At 39.5% G+C, this 21,702-nt stretch overlaps 1 protein-coding gene across 7 annotated transcripts in view; it reads right to left on the bottom strand.

Annotated features, from left to right (window-relative positions):
* SLC4A4 (solute carrier family 4 member 4) overlaps window positions 1-21,702 on the bottom strand; it is a 368,998-nt gene that overhangs the window by 18,854 nt on the left and 328,442 nt on the right. For all 7 annotated transcript variants that reach the window (XM_055434873.2, XM_055434874.2, XM_088836384.1 and 4 more), the window contains 4 exons: window positions 17,916-18,029; window positions 15,885-16,046; window positions 6,321-6,499; window positions 5,097-5,169 (listed from right to left, as the gene is read on the bottom strand). In XM_055434873.2, the coding sequence (XP_055290848.2) occupies window positions 5,097-5,169; window positions 6,321-6,499; window positions 15,885-16,046; window positions 17,916-18,029 (528 nt within the window). The remainder of the gene's footprint in view (window positions 1-5,096; window positions 5,170-6,320; window positions 6,500-15,884; window positions 16,047-17,915; window positions 18,030-21,702) is intronic.

Raw genomic sequence — 21,702 nt, 5'->3', positions numbered from 1 at the left:
GCAAAGCACAAGTTTCATTGGCTCCTCTGTGGTGGGCCTGACGTGGCAGGAGTTTAGCACAGAAGAAGGGCTACAAAGGTCAGAATACAAGACTTGGTTTTATCGAAGTTTTACAATATTGCTTTTTCAACACTAACAACTGTCTTCAGGAACATGTTATTAAAACAATATCTTAACACCCTTAAGCCTTAAAAATCAACGTAAGGAAGCTGCAGACTTGCAATCTGGTCTGTAATCATTGAGGTTGTGGAGCGAGCTATGATGAAGAAGTTTATAAAAAGGCTATCTTTCTCCATACTTGAGAGAATTAGACATTGGGTTGGAGAGGCTGGGGAATATCATCTCACGGAAAATGAAAATGAATAGTTATTTGAGGGCAAATACTCTTTTATTTTAAAGGTGGTACACCACGTGGTTACGAGATCAGGCTTTGGACTCAGAACTGCCTGATCCAAAACTACAATTTTTCTTAACTGTAAAGTGGATTCAGGAAGGGATCAATTCAGTTCAGTTCAGTTGCTCAGTAGTGTCCGACTCTCCGCGACCCCATGAATCACAGCACGCTAGGCCTCCCTGTCCATCACCAACTCCCGGAGTTCACTCAAACTCATGTCCACAGAGTCGGTGATGCCATCCAGCCATCTCATTCTCCGTCGTCCCCTTCTCCTCCCGCCCCCAACCTTTCCCAGCATCAGAGTCTTTTCCAGTGAGTCAACTCGTCGCATGAGGTGGCCAAAGTATTGCAGCTTCAGCTTTAGCATCAGTCCCTCCAATGAACATCCAGGATTGATCTCCTCTAGAATGGACTGGTTGGATCTCCCTGCAGTATAAGGGACTCTCAAGAGTCTTCTCCAACACCACAGTTCAAAAGCATCGATTCTTCGGCGATCAGCTTTCTTCACAGTCCAACTCTCACATCCATACATGACCACGGGAAAAACCATGAGTTTTGGATAGATAGGCACACATTCTATATTTAAAATGAATAACCAGCACGGACCTACTGTATAGCACATGGAACTCTGCTCAATGTTATGTGGCAGCCTGGATGGGAGGGGAGTTTGGGAGAGAATGGATTCATGTCTATATTTGGCTGAATCCCTTCACTGTTTGCCTGAATCTATCACAACACTGTTTGTTAAATGGCTATTCCCCAATATAAAATTTAAAAAAAAAAGATATTTGAGACTTTAACAACATACTAACTGTGCATTATATGGTTGGTGAAGAAATCCAATTAAAACCTTTTTTAAGATTAAAAAAATTCTAAGTAAGTATACTTTTGGTAGGTGTTATTGGAGAACTAAATATAAAAAGTCTGTGCAGAGTCCTTAGTCCAAGGCCAAGTTCAATAAATGGGAGCTATAAATACAATCTTTATCATCATCATCATCTTCATTATCACTTCTCTTTGTTTCCCTGTTACTGAGCAGAGTGTACAGCATATAGCAGGAGCTCAACAAATGTTTGTCAAATACAAATTAAATGCTCTCCTCCACATTCTAGATCACTGAACAAATCTGAAGGATAAATTCTGGTCACTCCTCATGTTAAAGATAAACTAATTCAAGCAAAGGCAACAGAAACAGCAGTGAACTTTTCTTGATCTTTATTGCTTTAGGCTCGCCAGAAGAATGGAAAAAGTAAGCTGCAGAAACTGCCTTTCATCTTCTTCCTGCTCTTTGGTCTCCCTGAGTCTCCCCATACAAAACACTAGCTTAACAGTCAGTATTTCCGCTGCAGAAATACAGATCTAAACTGTCTAGCCAGCCTGGGAAGTCGGTTATTCCTGCTTCTCAGCAGTTCTGTACTGAACCAGTGGTGAGATGTAAGCATGTACCACTGGTTGCTGGCCAAGGTCAAGGGGTATCCTCCTGAACTTAAAGCTAGTACACTATGATTCCCTGCATTGCATTCTTCTCTGTAAAAAGACAGAGTTTGGCAAAGAGATCAAAACAGAAGTCATCAACTTCAAAGTAATCAATGTTCAAAGTAAGTCTGCCTACATAGGCATGGGGAGCGACTACCCAGACTGCTTAATACATGGCAGAAAATATTATAACTAGTATCATCAGAGGCCACCAAACCTGGGAGGGATCCTGGGAGTTGGGAGGAAACGGTGGGAGGGAGTTGGGAGGAAATTTTAAAAATTCACATGTTTCTGTTTCATTCGATCTGCTATTCTATCTGCTTTCAAAGGCAGCTCTTTGAAGTAAAACAGTTCCTTAAAGTTGTCATATGTTTCATTAAAACACACGCTTATATAGACACATAGTCACATTCCCTCTCCAAGTTAGGTGCTAACACCACTTTCTAAGTGAATTCTGAGGTTAATTGTTAATCTTGACTTTTCTCAGTCATAACTTAGGTTTCAGTTAAACTACACTCAACATGTTTCTTCCTGTGTTGACTTTTCAAATGAGCTAATAAGGTTCCTGTAGTGAAAAGCACGAAACTTAGCAAACTTCAGTCCTAAGAAAGGCACCTGATCTGAAACTGGCTGACCTTTTCAGATGTGGTTCCTAAAGGAACACACTCACTAAATGAAGTAATGAATTGCAATGGTCAATGCTAGACTATTGAACCCTTGTTTTTAAATCTACATTTCCTACAATATGTTGGAAACTACATTAACAAAACAATTTCATTTCCCACATTTTGGGCAAAATTTTGCCCAGCACAAATGATTGTTGAACTCCTTTTTTCACTTTTCACTGATTCTCATATTGACTCCTTTGTATTGACCCAAAGTTGCCAGGTGGAAATAGCCACAATTACGGATGCCAGTACCTGAATGAGGGGAAGCCAGAACATGAGTACTTAAGGTAAGGAAAGGCAAGCTTATGCTCAGTGATCCCTTATATCTATATCAATCCTTTCTCTGCACTGTAATTTATTCCTGTAGATACATGGAATCTACAGGAATAAATGATGTGTAACATGTTTTACACGTCAGGAGCAAAAAGAATCAGCATAAAATGAAGAAATAAAATTCTTTCAGCTTTAACTTCTCTGCAGCCATATTTGGGTGAGAAAAGAGTTAGGAAGAGACCTTGCATTTTTTCCTAAAAATAGCAGTTTATACACTGTTTGCTCTCTGTGTCCCTTTGGAATCAGGAGTGATTACTCAGTTGACAGATTCTCCAAGTTAAAGCCAATCTGCTATAACAATCAAAAAAATTTAAACACATCTGACTTTTTTGAGTTAGGATTTTATACTGCATTCATGAAAAGAAATAATATAAAAATAAAAGAAAAAAGAGTGGGTGGTGATGAGTACATAGGAACTGATGGGAAGATTTTGACTTATCTTTACTAGTGGCTACGTACTAAGAGATCCTATAAAAGAAACTCTGCAGTTGTGTCATGTGACTCCACCTTCAGGGGTTCCAGGGGCAAATTCCTTCCTAGTAGAGCCTTCCACAACTTGAGGAACTTGAGTAGAGCCTTCCACAACTTGAGGCTACAATGATCTCTCTAAGAGCTGCCCTGCCCACATGAGGTTCCATTGGCCATGTGGGAAAAAACCGTCACTAGATATTCCACCAGCTGATGTGCTGGGGTCTATGGGGCGACAGAGGACACACAGCACTTCAGCAGAGAATTTGATGCTATGAAACTCACAACAACTCAAATGTACCCCACAACTTGCTCTGCATCGGCAAAGTGACAATAGATTTCCCTCTGTCCGCACAGAACATAAGATCTGTCCTTTTTTTAAGGTCCTCTGTATGTAACCAGAAACAAACTCCTTGCAGTTACTTTTACTTCCCCACACGTTACATGAGATACATATTCCTTCACGATTCCAGTCAAAAATTAATTACACAAGTTAACTGATATTGTGGAAATAAAGGGCAAAAGATGAATACTTAAGCCTTTTTTTTTTACTGTTTACAAACTGTTTTGTGCATATTGTATGCATTAATCTAATTATTCCAAATGTAAAATCAGTCCTAGCTGTAAGTTGAGATTATATTTCTACTTTCCACGAATTCATCTAGTTGGCAATTGTCATATCAATGTGTGAACTTGAAAGAAATGAAATTTTGCCTTTCCCTGTACTTCTGTATTGTCTGAGTTCTTTACAAGAATGTACTATTTCATTACTTGTATAATTAAATAAGCATTTAAAAAACCTTTTTAAAAATTAGAATTGTTTAAAAGCAAACAAAATTTTTCAGAGCAAAATTTGGAAGGGTATTGCTAACACTGGTTATTGACATCTATTATTAGGTCCACAGGTGATATTCACACTTTGTACTGTAATGCCAAGCATAAGACACAAATTATCAATCATTGGCAAGTATTGTTTCTATAATAAAAAAGAATAAAATATTTGTGTCACAAAAGAAAACTGGAAGCTTCATGACATATATATATATATATAAGACACTTTTTAGTACCATCTCTACTTCTAAACAGGTTTTCATATACAGTTTATATTTATCTGTTAAAGAGACATTCACCCCATCAAACAAACCTGCAATACTGACCCTAACTTTCTAAATAATCTGCCATTTTTATTCCTCAAAAGTTCATTTCTAAAGTTTCCCAGTTATAAATCAGTAATTTCAGTCTCTCTTTGTGGATATTAGGCCTTGTGATTTGAAGAAAATAGAAACAGTCAGCAATCATTAAGAATAAGAGAACAATTACAAAATGATCATCCTGAGTCATTCATGTTATCCAGGAGTCTAATGTGGGAAGGGAGGGTATGATTTAAAGACAAGTAAATGGGAAGTGATGGGAAGAAAGAATGTAGAGAGACTAGGAGAGTGAAAAATGTTGAGAGCAGAGTTCGGGTAGTAAGTGTATGAAACTGCCCTAGCCGTAAGTCAAAAAACTTGAATAGCGGTAATTTAATATGGTTCAACCAGATTACTGCAGTAATAATAATAGAAGGAATGCAGGAGTGAGAAGGAGATCAAGATAAATTTTAAAGTCTTCATTCTACCTGATCCCTGCTTCATTCATTATGTTATGCATGTGAGAAGAAACTCGTTGATACTTCCAGGAGAATTCTATTCTTCACATATCCAATTATCTGTCAGTATTCTGAGAAGGAGGACAAGGCGAGTAATTCATATATTTACCTTCAAGATGGGAGCCATAAAGACTGACAGACCAGTCAGAATAAACACAAGGGTTCCAGTGACTCTTTGTTCCCTGAAACCAAATCAAAAGATTACCAATCTACCTCTTGTTTTCATAAACATGCTCTTGTCTTTTCACCTGCAAAAAAAAAGACTCTACATTGACCGAATCGATATTTCACAAAGGTATGGAGATCATATGTAATTAACACCTCAAGGACAGCTTATAGGCTCAACAGAACTATAAAATTCTCTTAAAACTATTGCAGTATGTGATCTGAATTCATCAAGGGAAAAAAGTAATTCTGCTAAATCCTTGGTCCTTTTAGAATCAGGGTTAAAAAATCGCTTGCTCTTGGTCAATCAGTTACTGGCCTATATGAAACCCTTATTTTTTAAACAAGTTGTACTGTTATATAATTACACCTTCCTGCACAGGAGGCAGTTATTACATTGCCCCACGTTCTAATTAACAAACAGCTCAGGGAATTTCCCAAATGCAACAAATCCCATCAGTCTCATTTCCAAATCAACAACAACAAAAGTCATTTTTAACAAATATGATTCCCATACAACAACCCCCTCCCCCAGCTCCCAAGAAAGAATCACCCACTGTTGTGGCATGGGAACTGATGGCCCGGTCATGTGAGCTAGTCGCCCAAGCACTTAGGAGCAGTTTATTGTGAAAAATACACAGTAGAGTATAAAGGTCTCATAAAAGCCCTTCATGGCTACCCAGATTGAACAGCTGGAGGTCAAGGTTTCTCAGTGCTTATGAGACAGAAAACTTAGTGGAAAATAAGAATTCCTTTCCTTTCATAGAATCTTGAAAATCATAAGCAGACTCAAGAGTTTTAGAAAGTCTCAACAGAGCTGAAAAATGAAAGGCTTTAACCTTTAGTTGTGATTGTGATATAGTACACACCACAGCTCCAAAATTACCTGCACGTTGAATAAACTGAATGACCTGTTTGAGTTTTTACTCTGCACCATTTAGCCTTTTGCTTCTCAAAGGAAATGTATGTAACTTGAGAAGTGAACTCAAGAAATTGTTGAAGACTCTCTTTAGAATGAAAACTTAGTCTTTTCTAGAATAGCAAGTCCAAGAATAAATCATTCGTCACCAGTCCTTTCTCCTCCACATTGGCCCATCTCCTTCTGACTGACACATAGATGTGTGAGTGGCATGGTTTGTAGAGCCATTTTTTTTCTGATTTAACATACCTCACTCCTAGGAACTTGGGCTGTTCTCCAGGTGCAGAAGTCTCTGTCTCCATCTTCAAACTGTCGATGTGAGCAATGGAGATGACAGTAGCAGCCACATACCATGGAAGGGCCATGAAGGAGCACACCACCATAAGGATGGCCACCCAAAAGAGATCCAGGTGATACCCAGCTCCTTTCTGCAGCAAGAGGTAACAAAGCCATGTGGAGAAAGCACACACACTTCTATCTAGTCATATTTCCAGATGGGAGTTAAGATTTCCAAAAGAAACCAATGCACTCTGCTTGGAATATGTATCTACTGAAAGGTGAGCTCCTTGAATGAGGCTTCATCTTTCTCATGCTATCCCTCAAAAATTCAATGCAAAGCTATCACATGATATACCTCCTTGAGCTTAAGTCACAGCTTGCTTATTGTTAATTATCCTCTCTGCATCCAATCACATAATTGGAACAATAGAAATATACAACTACCTTAAAGAGTTACTGAGATCTTCTAATAAAGTAACTGAGGCAAATTTTTTGTGGGACCATAAATGGTAGTGATGGTTATAGAGTTCCGTTCTGTTCCGTCGCTCAGTTGTATCCGACTCTTCGCAACCCCGTGGACTGTAGCCTACCAGGCTTCTCCGTCCATGGGATTCTCCAGGCAAGAATACTGGAGTAGGAGCTCAATAAATGATGATAGTAGCAATAGTGCTACTGGTTGCTTTTAACATAAGCACAATAAGCTCCTTAAAAACAGACACAATGCATTCTTTGCTTGACTATTTAGCAGTAGGCTGTTCACTCAGAGAGTACTCAGCACATGTAGACTAGAGATCTGAAAGCACCCTTAAGAAAAGCAACCTGGGCACTTCATGTGGAATCTAAAAAAATGATATAACAACTTATTTACATGACAAAAATAGACTCACAGACATAGAAGACAAATTTATGGTTACCAAAGGAAAAATGGGGGTTGGGATTTAGGAGTTTGGGATTAACATAAAAACAGTAATATATATAAAGTAGATAACCAACAGTGGCTGACTATATAGCACAACTGATAATGAATCTTAAAAAGATTTATATATATATGTATATATATATATCTAAATATATATAATATGAGAAACTGAATCACTGCTGAACACCTGAAGCTAACACAATATTGTAAATCAACTAACTGTACTTCAATTAAAAAATAAAGACAAAAAAGTACATAAAATACCATCTCTCACCTTTCATAGTACACAAAAATAATGGTTTAACAACCTATGAAACATTACATTTAAGGTAATTGTACCCCCTTAATAAGAACAGGCTGATTTCAAACATTGCCAGAGAGTCACAATAACATTTACTGACTGGAAGAGCAGACGATGTAACTAAAGGTCTAGCTCTTTTACTCACTAAATAAATATTGTTAAATGTGTCCACGATGTTATTCTATGATTATATTTCTCTGCTCTGTTTGTGAAGAAACCAAATGCCTAACCCCCCTATGGAGCCTGAGAAAACAGAGCAGTCCATTTTCACAGCATGGGAGCAGCAGCGCCAAAAACCAGTGTGTGACCAACCTGAAGGAATGGAGAAGCTGACTGTAAAAAATGAGAGTGGGCTTCACACTAGGAACCCGGTGACTGCTATCATTCAGATCCTGTTACAATTCAGGACACTACTCTCTTCTCACCGAAATGCCAAGATTTTACCCCTGGCTCGCACACATGGGGATAATCATCTTCTCAGAGAACTCATCACGGGGAAGGGTAACTGACACAAGAAAGAAAAGCATATTTTTACTTTGTCCAGGTTTAGCTAAGAATGAAAGCCTTCTTGAGAGACAAATATGTTAATATATATTCATAAAACCAGTTCACAGCAGTAAAAGCATAAGGGTTTGAACTGGGAATAGTTTAAGGTAGGGGAGAGCAGGGCAAGGTAGTGACTAATGAGGTGAATATATGCTACATCTGGGGGTCTCAGCCATTCACTCTGTCAACAAACTCTGACTGCCAGCTTATGAACAGACACAGGCCTAGGTGTGGGTGACATATTTGCAAATAAACCAGACAAACATTCCTGCACTCGTGAAGTTTCCATTCTACTGAAGGAGACACCGGTAAACAACATGAACAGGTAATCTATACAGTATCTGAAACAGCGGAAAGCACTAAGGAGATCTAAAATTGGATTTGTAGGCTGAATACTGTGGGAAGCTACTGTAGGGTTTTAAAGCAAAGAATGACATGACTTGCTTACATTCTAAACGCCATGGCTGCTGTGTTAGGGGCAGACAGAAGAGAACAGTAACCATGAAGAAGCTGCTGCCGTGACCCGTGCAAGCGGCTGTCATGGTTAGAATCAGGGTGGCACCAGTGAACAGAGTCAAAACTGGGTGCGTTCTGGCTTTATATTGAGGTGGAACATACAGGATTTACTGACTTCTGCCTGTGGGTGTGTTGGCCATTCACAATCTGACTTCTGTTCACATCAGCAGCCTCATCTTTGACCTCTGTCCTACTTGGATCTTACAGCCACTTTCAACCAATTCCTCAAACATGTCTTACTGATGCCTTTGGTGTCTTTGCCCACAAAACATCCCCCTCCCTCGAAAAAGCTATATTCTTCCCTTGGCTCAGTCCTACTCATCTTAAGACTTAAATCAGCCTTCAGGAATTTTTTTTTTTTTTTCCTGATTGTTTTTCCTTTCTCATCCCAGGTGAGATAGGTGAGTTTGGTTAGGTTAGGTCTCTTCCTTTATGGTTCCCTGTTAATTTATGCTTTCCTCTGTCACGGCATTCATCATGCTGTTTTGAAACTGTAGGTGTGCTTATCTGTCTTTGATATTTGACTATAAGTAACATGGGGAACTGGACTGCATCCTGAATACCTAAGCAGAGCACACGATGTATAGTCAATGCTCAACTGAAGTTTATTAAAAAGTGAATGACAGGTAGAATGTGTACATTCTTTTGAGTGAAAATATAAACTCTTAGTTAGCAATACAAAAAATTAAAACTTACTTGCTGATTGGCAGAAATGTGAACCTTTTGTGAGGGTAAGGGGAAGGTGAACAACATATGGAAATATCACAAAGCTACAAGTTTTATTTAGACTAAATCACTCAAGACTATATTAGAAGTAATTGATGGGCAGAATCCCCATATCTTGTCATCATGGAAACTGTAATAACCTAAGATGTGCACACTGACTGGATCAATGGGTCCAAAGAATAGTGGTTGCAGAAAAAGTCATGAAGGTGAGCTACCCTATACATTCTCTCTCCCTTCTTTTAAATCAAGCCAGCTTTTTAACCTTTATTTTTAATGAAAGAAAACTATTTATTTCTGGCTGTGCTGGGTCTTCATTGCCTTGCATGGGCTTTCTCTAATTGTGACATGCAGGGGCTAACTCTCGAGTTGCAGTACATGGGCTTCTCGTTGCAGTGGCTTATCTTGTTGAGTGGCCCGGGCTCTAGAGTGTGGGCTCAGTGGCCATGGCACATGGGCGTAGCTGCCCCTCGGCATGTGGGATCTTCCCAGACCAGGGATGACACCCATGTCTCAACAGGTGGCTTCTCAACCACTGAGCCACCAGGGAAGTCCCTCCATGGTTTCTTAAACTATTTCAAGTAAAACAGGACTGAACTAGATATCCTGGAGACTAGCAAAAAGGGGCGACATAGTACCAAAGAGGGTGGAATGAGGACTGTAGAAAGCAGAATACAAAGGTAACTGCAAAACCACCAGAACAAATAAAAGTTCCGGGACAAAGTAGTTACAGACACATAATTACCCTGCCTCTTGACATCACCCCCTTCAAAAAGTCTTCTTTTCCCTCAACTAGGCTGAGAGTACCTGATGCTCTTAAAAGGAAGGGAAAATCATCAACTTGACCCCAAGGCCCTACCCGGTTTGTTTCCACATTGTTCTCTCTCCAGGCCCAACCCTCCTCCTCTCACTGCAGCCACACTCACTTATTTAAGTCATTCATTCTCAGCAGGTTACCGGCTCCGTAAAGCCTGCTCCTACATAATGAGTCCTGTGCCCTCCCGTGTTCCTCTTACTCCCCAGGCTCACTCAGCTAATCCTACTGATGACATGTGAGATCTCAGTGTAAGTGCTGCTACTTTGGAACTCCCAGTACCTCTGGACTGGATCAAACCCTCTCTTACAGGCTCTTCAGGCACCCTCCCCTGTCTTTCACAGCACCATACTTATCTGCAATGCTGCAATGTGATTAGTTATTGGAAGGACACATCTCTCCCTCAGGGACAAGAAGGTCCATCAGGACAGGGAACCATATGCAAAGTTTTTCTCTACTACCGAGACTGCAGCACATGACACAGAGCCCACCACAGAGTGGACACTAGATAAACGTTCGTTGGATAAATGGATGCATGTTAATTCATCTGTTCAGTGGCACTCTGCTAGATCCTAGAAATATAATTATAGTTAATACACAGTCCTTGTCCTCAAATGGTTTATAGAGTAATAAGAGTTGGAGAAATCATCAGGCGTTCTCAATACCACAGTGCTAAAGGTCTATAGTAAGGGTGAGCTTGGGATGCCACGAGATGGGGAGCACCTTTATTCAACTCAGCTTAAAGTCAGGGATGGTTTACATGGGAGGTGGTATCTAAGTTGAGCCCTAAAACATGAGCCATAACCAGCTGGAAGACAAGATATAGGGGAAAACAACTGGCAAATGGGCTGCTGTTTTGAGAAAATTAAGTTGAGTTGGTGCTTAGGAAGAGATGGGAAAGGTATAATATAAGGCTAAAGAGGTTAAGAACTTTCATGCTTTGTTAAAGGCTTTGGAAGTTTGAATCATAAGAGCAATGGGAGGCGTTTTCGTAAAATGCCATGTGACACCGTCTCCTCACCCCTTGTCCTCAGTGCCACTGCCTTCTTCAGGTTCCCGGCTTCCTTCACATTCACTCAGCAACCCTCGGCCCTCAGTGCAGCCCCCTTTATCCTTGTCCCTGACAGTTCACTCTCCTCATAGAGTAATCTCTTTAAAATCTCAGTCATTGCATGGTACTTCTCTGCCCTAAACCCTTCAGTGGCTTCTTGTTTCACTTAGAATCTAACACCTAAGCACTGAAAATTCTCCTATGTCAGTGTTCTATATCAGTGTTTCTTACCATAACAATTTCGCCCATCAGGAGACATGTAGTAATGTCTGGAGATATATCTTTGGTTACAACAACTTGGGAGAAACAGTGTGACTGGCATCCAGTGAATAGGGGCCAGAGATGCTGCTAAATAGCCTATGATACACAAGATGGTCACGACCAACAAAGAATTATTCAGAAAGACAATAATGCTGAAGTTGAGAGTGTTTGTTCAATGGTGATCTGGCCCCACTCCCACTGACCTTATCTTGAATCACTAATTCCCAGAGGCTCTGGTCACACTAGTTTATTACTTGTTTCCAACACACCAAGTTCTTCCTTACCCCAGGGCCTTTGCATCTGCTCATATCTTTGCTTAGAAAACTATTTTTTAAACAAACATTCATCAGACACCTATGCTAGATCTTGTGTTACATAAAATCAATAAGAATACCTCCCCTTGAAAGGTTTATAGGTTATTAGTTGAAGACAGAGGTGGAAGAAAATAACTTATTGTTTGTGCAAGATACAAGTACAAGGTCAATTCCAACCTAGTGGTGGATATGAGTAGTGAAGAAGGGAAACCCATGAAACTCCTTCAGGGTAGAGACTGTGACAGAACAATTTTTAATCTTTAATATCTAACGCAAGTGTTCTATACGTAACAAGGACTCAGTAAGCTCGCAAAAGGTTAAGTCTGTCCTCTAAAGTTTATAAAAGTCTTTATCTTCATGGATATGAACCCAAAGGATGTTCTGCTTTCTTAAACTGGAGAATATTTTAAGTACAAGAATAGGCATTGAAACTTTCACTTCCTTTTGATACTATATATACTTTGCCAACATAGAACACCAGTCATTCAGGAGTAAATTCACAGAAATAAAAAATCTATGAGAGAAAATGACAAGCCCAACAGTGTATTCGGCAGAGAGATGATAACAAAGGGGTCAGGGGCAGTACGCACACATGAAAAGATACAGAAGAAATATTCATGCTAAAAGCCCCCTGGATTCAGACAGCAAGATGGTTTATGAGGACACTGAGAACCATGACACAGTTTTTCCCACCAAGGGAAGGGACACAGATTTGTACATAAATTATAATGTCTTCTAAACAGAGATTCAAAGAGGTCTGAAAAAGACACCCAAGAGTACTGAGTGTTTAAGTGTGTCTAGTGTGAACCCACAAAATCTTCCTGCAGTGACGACATCTAAACAGGGCTTTGACTAATAAAGTTCTCACATTACCTATGAGAACCAGAGATGGCTTGGAAGGTTCTCGCTTAATACCCACCTTACACATTGAGTACAACTCTGAGGACCATGCAGCCCCAGATAACAAAATTCTTCAGTATGTGTTTAGTATATCGACCTTATGGAAATCAGTGTGATGGGCCACATGAGAGCTGGAAAAAGGACTAAAATATGGTCCTTGCCTTGAAAATGTTTTGGCTCAGAAAAGAAGAAAAGGAAATTATACTAAAAAACTACTGCACAAGATAGTATGTGACCAATGTATAGTGTGTATGTGTGTGTTCAATTTCTCAGTCGTGTCTGACTCTTTATGAACCCATGGACTATAGCCTGCCAGGCTCCTCTGTCCATTGAAATTCCCAGGCAAGAATACTGGAATGGGTTGCCATTTCCTCTTCCAGGGAATCTTCCCAACCAAGGGATCAAACTTGCGTCTCCTCAATTGCAGGCAGATTCTTTACCACTGAGAAACCAGGAAAGACCAATGCATAGAGTAGTACAAATATAATAAGAGCAGAAACTGGTGTAACAGAAATTACATATTGTATATGTGATGACATAATATAATAGAAATTACATTATAAGTGAAGATTTCACTGACAAGTTTTTACAAGGATGGAGATGATTTTGATAGGTGGTAATCATTTAGGAGTGGAGAGGAAAGTTTGAATAACCAGCAGAAGAAACTAGCAGATTTGATGCCAATAATTCATCTGACCAGTACATTGAATAGTATGCAGAATCATTTTAAATTTCGGGTAAGATCATATCACTTAAATCCCAAGCTAGGGCAAATGGACATTCTTCAAGGGGGAAAGGTTTAGAGGAAATAAAGTGCATAAATGTTTAGAACTAGGACTGACATATAAGAACAAATTTTTTTTTAAAGTTCCAGGTTCTGAAATGACGCCAAGAGACTGGTCATTAACTCATGGTTAAACCATTAGAATAGTCTAGACATGAGACTAAAGGACTGATTCTAAGGTATGAGAGAAGGAATAGAAAGGAAAAAGTTAAAACAGGACACCTTTTGTAGTTATCCAAGAAAATACACTCAAAGGTTTTACCATAGTGTATATCAGAGAAAATTTATTGCTACAATGATCTAATATCTATTTCTGGATACTGATTCCAAACGATTTTCACTCCCATGTCCTATCTTTACACTTAAAATCACTTTCCTTCTGAGGAGTATCCCTTGCTTTGAGGTCTGAAGCTCAAACTCATTTTCGGCTTCTGCCAATGACTCAGGGAAAAACCTTGAAGAAGTTATGACCTTGCTGAACCTCGTTTGCTTTTGATTGCTCTGCAGGAATAATGTGGAACATAACTAAGCAAAATGATGGCCACAAAAAGCCAAGTGCCTTGGTGTTCCTCATCAGTACAAAGCTGATCTGCACAATGGAAAGGTGGGTCCCATTCCAAACAGAGCAATCAGCCAGCCAGGGCCACTGACTCAGAGCCAAAGCAAACACCACCCCCAAACATGCTGCTTTTCACATCACAACGCCTCCATCTCTCTCACTGTTTCAGGTTTCTCTTTTGAATCAATTTCATAGCAGTCAGGGCTCTTTATCGTTTTAGACAGAATTTTCAATTTTCACATTCCACAGCCTCTTTCCAAACAAAATCTGAACAAAACAATATCCAGAGTGAGAAGCCTTCAATTCATGATCATGGCTCCACTGGTATCTTTAGGTTTGTGTCAAAACACTGGCACTTATTCAATAACTATTGTCATTCAAAGGAAAGATTTCAAATAAGCAATTCCAATGGCGATGAAAACATCTTTAAAATATATCCAGCTCCTATTTTAAGAGGTAAATCCTAATATGCCTTGATTTTCCAATGTTTTCTACAGGGAATAGAAGAATAAAATTTCAATATTTTATCTATCCTAAATTTGCTAAATTAAAAATTCTGCATTTTATTAGTAAGGAAACTTAATGGGCAGAAAGAATAGGTGTTTGCCTTCAAGGACATATACCAAATCTGACCAACTAGATCTCAAAAATAAGAAGATGTTTCCAAATATTTTAGGAATAAAATATATTAGTCAACATCCATTTCCAGCCTTTCAAACTAAACAAAGACCAAAATGCCTCCCAGTATAGAACATCTAAAAATGCTCAGCAAAATACAGAAAATGCCTCATAGAAATCATGGTCTATCTGTCAGAAAGTAAGAGAAATACTGGAAACAAAAAATAACGGCAACAATAAAGAATAAATCTACCACATCAGTAAACCCAAGAGCTTGATCCTGCTCTGTAACACTGGGCCAATCCTTGGGGGGCTCAGGCATGAGTTAGAATGACTGAATCCTAGGGACTGAACACCAATCTTAGGGACACATCGGGGGAAGGGTATAGATGGAAGACATCCCCTGAAATAAAACTAGGATACTCTAAATACAGTATAGCCATTTGGTCAACTAGGAAAAAAACAAAACAACCCCCAGAGACAGAGACAGTGAAGATACATACTTCTTTTTGCCTTGTCACTAGATATAATGCCATTACAAAAAGTCTCTAAAGATACTCCTAACCATAAAACTACAACTGAGTTTGGGGCTGGAATTCCCATTACCTTTAAGCCTAAAACCTAGTGTGAAGTGATCCTGGCCTTCCATGAATTAGTCTTACCACCACCCCCTCAAAAATATATCGATGGATATAAAGTATGAACACTATATCCACCAAGTGTCTAAGCAATCAACAATATCTTCTCTGCCACGTTTTGTCCTGCAACATAACATTACCATCCCTCCATCAAACAGCAGAGTCCATCTGCACCTCCTTGAATGGAGGATGACACTGTGACTGTTTTGACCAATTGACTCTGGCAAAGGTTGAAGAAAACCCACACTTTTATTTCAGTAGTTTTTTAGAAAAAGATTTGCCTTTGCCTTCACTGAGGGCAGTTACCAAGTTAAAGTCAGAAGGATAACAGTGGCTTAGTGGTAAACAGTTAATGTTGCCCTCTCCGGTCATGAAGAAAACATGATTTGAAACAATCTTTTCCAGGATTAAATAAGGTCTTCCAAAAGTTGCACACTGAGGAGATGTGTCCACACAGGGTGATCGATGACTCTGTCAAGTCTGAAATAACATGCCAATTAAACTATCTTGCTTTTGAAGTTATTGGTATTTGTAAGTAGTACTTACAAAGAAAGTAGAAGGCAATGATAGCTGTTGTTATGAACATTTACCTTGAGTTTGTGTTCTTTCCTGTTTACAATCACAGCTGTGATTTGCTGGTCCATGAAAATCAGGATGGTGACCAACAAAGCAGGTATGGCAGCTGCAAGGTATACCCACCAGGGGTTTCCACCAAATGGTGCAACAAACCAACCTCGGTTTGGACTCGTTGGCTTGAAGAAGAGAGAAGACATTATTTGAAACAATATTAATACATACTCCATGATGAAAAATAAGTGGGGAAGACAGTTTTCTATTTGGAGAATCAACATGTTAAAAAAACAAAAACAGTTTTACTGATAGGTTAGACAAAGATTATTCACCAAAAACTTCCTAATGGAGGTTATTTTTAAGGGAATGTTTTAAATGAAGGAAAACTAAGAATATAGGGTGATGGAAAAGAAATAAATGTTGTTTTGCATGTTCAGGATGATCTAAGATAAGACTCAGGAGGGAAGAAAGTGATTTAAGGGACGGCCATAAGAAAAACCCAAATGCAATATTCTGTAATGAGGGAGGCAAGAAACTACAAAATCACCTTGAATTTTGTCCATAAGTTTTAGCAATTGCACTGAAGTTATGTCTGCTGCTACTGCTAAGTCACTTCAGTCGTGTCCGACTCTGTGTGACCCCATAGACAGAAGCCCACCAGGCTCCCCTCCCTGGGATTCTCCAGGCAAGAACACTGGAGTGGGTTGCCATTTCCTTCTCCAATGTGTGAAAGTGGAAAGTGAAAAGTGAAAGCGAAGTCGCTCAGTCATGTCCGACCCTTAGCGACTCCATGGACTGCAGCCTACCAGGCTCCTCCATCCATGGGATTTTCTAGGCAAGAGTACTGGAGTGGCTTGCCATTGCCTTCTCCGAAGTTATGTCTACTACTGCCAAATTGAAATGGTTTCATAATTAATACATTAAAAGCTACAAATATTTAATGTTATATTAAATATTTCTTATTTTCATATTTTCCTATTCTTTTCCAAATTTTAAACAATACAAATAAACTAAAATAGAATCCTATCTATGAATTACTTTCTCCACATTTACTATTGAGCAATCCTCACTTCTCCTAAAGATATTTCTGTTTCACTCTGCTCATAACTCCATCACTGAACCTATACACATTTTGCTACATTTACCAGGCTGTGAGCTTAGAAAGAAAGGAACTCTGTCTTGCTCTTCAATGTATTTCAAATCCCCAGTACAGGGCCTGACTTACAGCAAACATTCAATAAATGCTGACTTAAATAACTGAATAAAAGAGAACTTATCTTTGCTAATGGCAGAGAAAATCCAAAAAAAATAAAAAACATTTTGTTTGCTATAACACTGATATTCCTTTCTCATTAAGGTAGTCATGAAGCTAAAACTGCTGTTAATTTAATTTTTCTTAGCAAATATATGGTTATCAGTGATGAAGGGAAAGATTAGAGGTGTTCTAGAAAATAAGTGAAAGACTTAAAATGGAAAATTTAGACAGGGATATTCAAGAATGACTGAAATGTAAATTTTACCCATTAGGTCTTCACATACCAACAGGTTTATAAAATGAATAATTCTCATATCTTCTTTGTAATAATTAAAACGCACATTATATAGAAACATATGTGTTACAGCAAGTTGTTTGGTATCAGGAAAACAGCACTGAATTAGTAATGTAATCTTGGATAGTTTATTTAATTTTTATAAGCTTCAATCTCAACTTCACAAAATGAGGATGATAATAGTTACATTACATCCTAGAATTATTATATGCATCAAGTTTACAAGTTATTTGAAAATGTTTTGGATATTTTAAATACTCTAAATAGATAAAACAGATTTTATAATGTATGTATTTTCAATCAAAATCAGTCTAACCTTGCATTTAGTTCTAGTCAGGCATTTAATTTTAGTGAAAAAACATAGACAAAATGTATAGCAAGAGAACATTTATAACATAAAGAAATGGGTAACTATACAAAACTAACTCAGAGGTAAGACACAACAGAATAAGGGAAAGCAAAGAAAATCAGGGAATGACCCAAAGACAGAAATTCACCTACCTTGAACTCACTTGGCACAATTAGTTTTGGAGTGTCCACACCTACTAGAGCATCTATTACACAAAATATGAGAATGGACAAGATAATGGCAAAGTCACTGATGAGCTTTCTTGCCTGGGAAGAGAAAAAAGAAACAGGAACCTTTAAGCATTGGATATATGTACGTCATATATATATGACATATATATATATATATATATCTCTCTGTTTGAAGTGAATGAAGAATTCTGTTATTTGCTAACAAGTTCTAGTAACAGCTTCATCAACAAATTAAAGAAGGTGTCATACTGCAGGGAGATTATTTTTTTTAAGTTGCTTTTGCATCACTTTCTTATCTGGCCAGAAATAATCTAATTGCATCAAGCAGGTGTGTGTGTTGTGTGTGTGCATGTGTGTGCACATGTGTGTGTACATGTGTGTGTTTAGATAAAGGGAATCAAAGAAAATATATCCTTGAAGTACTGTACTCTCTTCCTATATGTCACAGAAAGGAGAGCTGGATAAGGATGGAATTTCAAGACATGTTATAAAAATCTGCACAGAGACATAGAATTCTTTTTATTATTTGGGAGGTAGTATTGTCTAAATGCACTGGAGAAGGAAACGGCAACCCACTCCAGTATTCTTGCCTGGAAAATCCCATGGACAGAGGACCTTGGTGGGCTATAATCCAAGAGGTGACCAAGAGCTGGACACGACTGAGTGACTGAGTAACAGCAATGATGAGTACAGAGCAAGATAAATTCCACAAGGTAACCTGACAACTTTAAGAACTGAGCAGGGAAGGGGTTACAGTTTCAGGCTAATGAATGGACTGAAGACCTCAGAGAAACAAAAAGTGATGGAAGACAGAAATCTGATGGCTTCACTAAATTGGCCAAAGAAAGTATTTTTCACTCTAGGCTAGTGCTTAAAATTCCCTGTGTGTGGAGCCGCTCTCTCTCCACTACTTCTTAACTGGGGTTACCATTAGCTTACAGCCTATAAACTTCCTAAGTACCTGCCTCTGGCTAGGACAAGGGCTGGGCTTTGTGGGAAGTGCATTAAACTCCAGTCTTTCCCACGGAGTGGGTGCAGAATGGCTATTTCTGATTCAGCAGGGGAGCATGGGACCATGGAGTTGATTGTCAGGGCCTCTGCAGTGATTAGTGGTGCTGACAATGGCCCAGAAGCATTACTGGAGCACAAACAGCTGCGTTTCCCAATAAGGTATGTATTCATGGTTTGATCATTCAACAGAAATTTACTTAGCACATTCAGCCCTCTGTATTCACAACTTCTGCTTCCATGAAAATGAAGGACCAACTGAACCTAATATTTTGCTTGGTGCCAGGGATACCAGTGAACAAAACAGATACAATCCATGTCTTCATGAAGTTCACAGTCAAGTCATACTCAACGAAGCCTGCTCCTAAACAAAATCAGGATTGATTCAGCAGTGGTCACATTATCTCAGGGTGAGCAGTCAGCTTTCTGATGCTGCTAGATGGAGAGAGATCAGTGATGGGGCTTAGTGGCTGCACAGTCCTTAGGACAGAGCAGTAGGACTGCTCTTTTGAAAGAGCAGTAGGACTAGAGTAAGCAGGTATTCAACAGAAACTAAAGTGGAGAATGGAATTACTTGGCAATGTGGCTGTGAAGGACATGTAGTTGTTCAGTCACTCAGTTGTGTCGGACCCTTTGCGACCCCATGGACTGCAGCACACCAGGCTTCCCTGTCCTCTACTTTCTCCCAGAGTTTGCTAAAGTTCATGCTATCTAACCAACTCATCCTCTGCTGCCCTTTTCTCCTTTTCCCTTCAATGAAGGCAGAGTCATGCTCAATTCTTCACTGTGACTGGGTGGCAGGAGCCTTGAGGACTCACTAGCAGCAGGATCAAAGATAATCCTTTTGACCAGGAGTTCCCTTCCCTCTTGGAGGAATGGTCTAGCTTTCTGGAGAAGTCCACACAGAGGAGCAGAGAGCCGGCTATGAGACTTTCTGGTCTAGCTTTCTGGAGAAGTCCACACAGAGGAGCAGAGAGCCAGCTATGAGACTTTAGGGGCAATTTAACACCAATCGCATACAATAATACAAGCACAAATAGATGGCAGGGATCAATTTGGGGAATATATAGTACAGCAGTTAGAAACACAGTTCTTATAATCAGATTGTCTGGCTTGGAACTCCAGCATCATTATTTCCTAGTTGTAAATACTTATCCTTTCTTAGCTTTAATTACTCCAACCACAAAATGTAGCCAAAGTAATCCCTATGACTTCATCAGTTTGTTGTAAGAATTAAATAGGATAAGCCCTGAAAGTGCTTAGCATAGCACCTGCAACACCATAAACTCTCCTAATATACATTAACTCGGTTTATTTCAAGTTCCACAAAGTCTCTTTGGCTGCAGAAACCACTGGCATAACTCAATATTCTACTGTCAGGAGGTCTTTGAAAGGAATCTTGAATTCCAAGAAACAAGAAATAAAAGCCCAGTAATAATATGAAACTGCCACGCAGAGCTCATTTTGGTTGGAAGTAGCTGGAATCCTTGCAGAAAAAAAGGATGTTTCCAGGGGCTCAATATTGGAAGAAACACCCATTTCTTTAGTTTGTGTGAGTTAAAAGTTTTGACACAGGCAATTCGGGATGGTCTGGCAAGTGATGATCATAGTGAAGCAGGTTTAATATCAAAATGTTACAACTGCTCTGGTCCAGTAGGCTGTGAATCACTGAAGACCAGAGGTCACTGCAAAGGCCAAAAAGGAGTTCTCTCTTCTTTCTCACCCTCCCAATCCTTACTTAGCAAATCCAAGTTTTTGGCAACTCCGATATCCTAGAAATTGCTCCAAAAGAGGGTAATGGCTATTAAAAAGTCAGAGTTTTGCCTCACCTTAGTTCCCACCCCCATAAACAGGAGGAGGGAAGCAGAGGCTAGCAAATGAATCCAATCTGCCATTTCTTGGTAGAAATTCCATAAGGCCTGCACCTTTGGCCCTTCCAGGGGAAAGACCTGCCTAACTGAAATCACTAGCAAGAACCAGAGAAATGCTGCTTCTTTACTTAGGAGAGGAGGCATTCTCAGTCTTCCACACACTCAGCACCAAAGCCCTGAAACTGCTCTTTCAGTAGTTTTCTCCATCTTCATTAACGGCGATTTTTTTTTTCCCTATTGCTTAGAAAATCCCATGGATGGAGGAGACTGGTAGGCTGCAGTCCGTGGGGTCGCTAAGGGTCGGACACGACTGAGCGACTTCACTTTCACTTTTCACTTTCACACATTGGAGAAGGAAATGGCAACCCACTCCAGTGTTCTTGCCTGGAGAATCCCAGGGACGGGGGAGCCTGGTGGGCTTCCGTCTATGGGGTCACACAGAGTCGGACACGACTGAAGTGACTTAGCAGCAGCAGCAGCAGCTTAGGCCAAAAACTTTGGACCATCCAAACAACTCTTCTCTTCCTCTCACATCTTACATCTAACAGGTCAGCCAATTACCTTCAAAGATCCTGTCTCTTCTCATCACCTCCACTGCTATTCCCACCCTTATCTAAACCACTATGTTATCTCATATGGTTCCTGCGTCCCATCTTCCTGTCTCTCCACTCACCTGCTTCAGGACATTGCCAAGGTATCACCCAGAATAATTATGCAAAAATTTAGGTCAGATAATGTGGAAGGTAGAATAATGCCCCAGTAAAGATGCCTGATTCCTTGACTCTGTGAATATGTAATGTAACATGGCTAGGGAGAATTCGAGTTGCAGGTAGAAATTAAGGGTACTAATCAGATGACCTTGAGATTGG

Source organism: Moschus berezovskii, chromosome 5 (genome assembly GCF_049115385.1).
Source record: "Moschus berezovskii isolate FMDL1 chromosome 5, NW_MosBer_1.0, whole genome shotgun sequence".
NCBI classification, from domain to species: Eukaryota; Metazoa; Chordata; class Mammalia; order Artiodactyla; family Moschidae; genus Moschus; species Moschus berezovskii.
The sequence above is the reverse complement of the archived record's forward strand: the minus strand, read 5'-3'. Positions and strand labels throughout refer to the sequence as shown.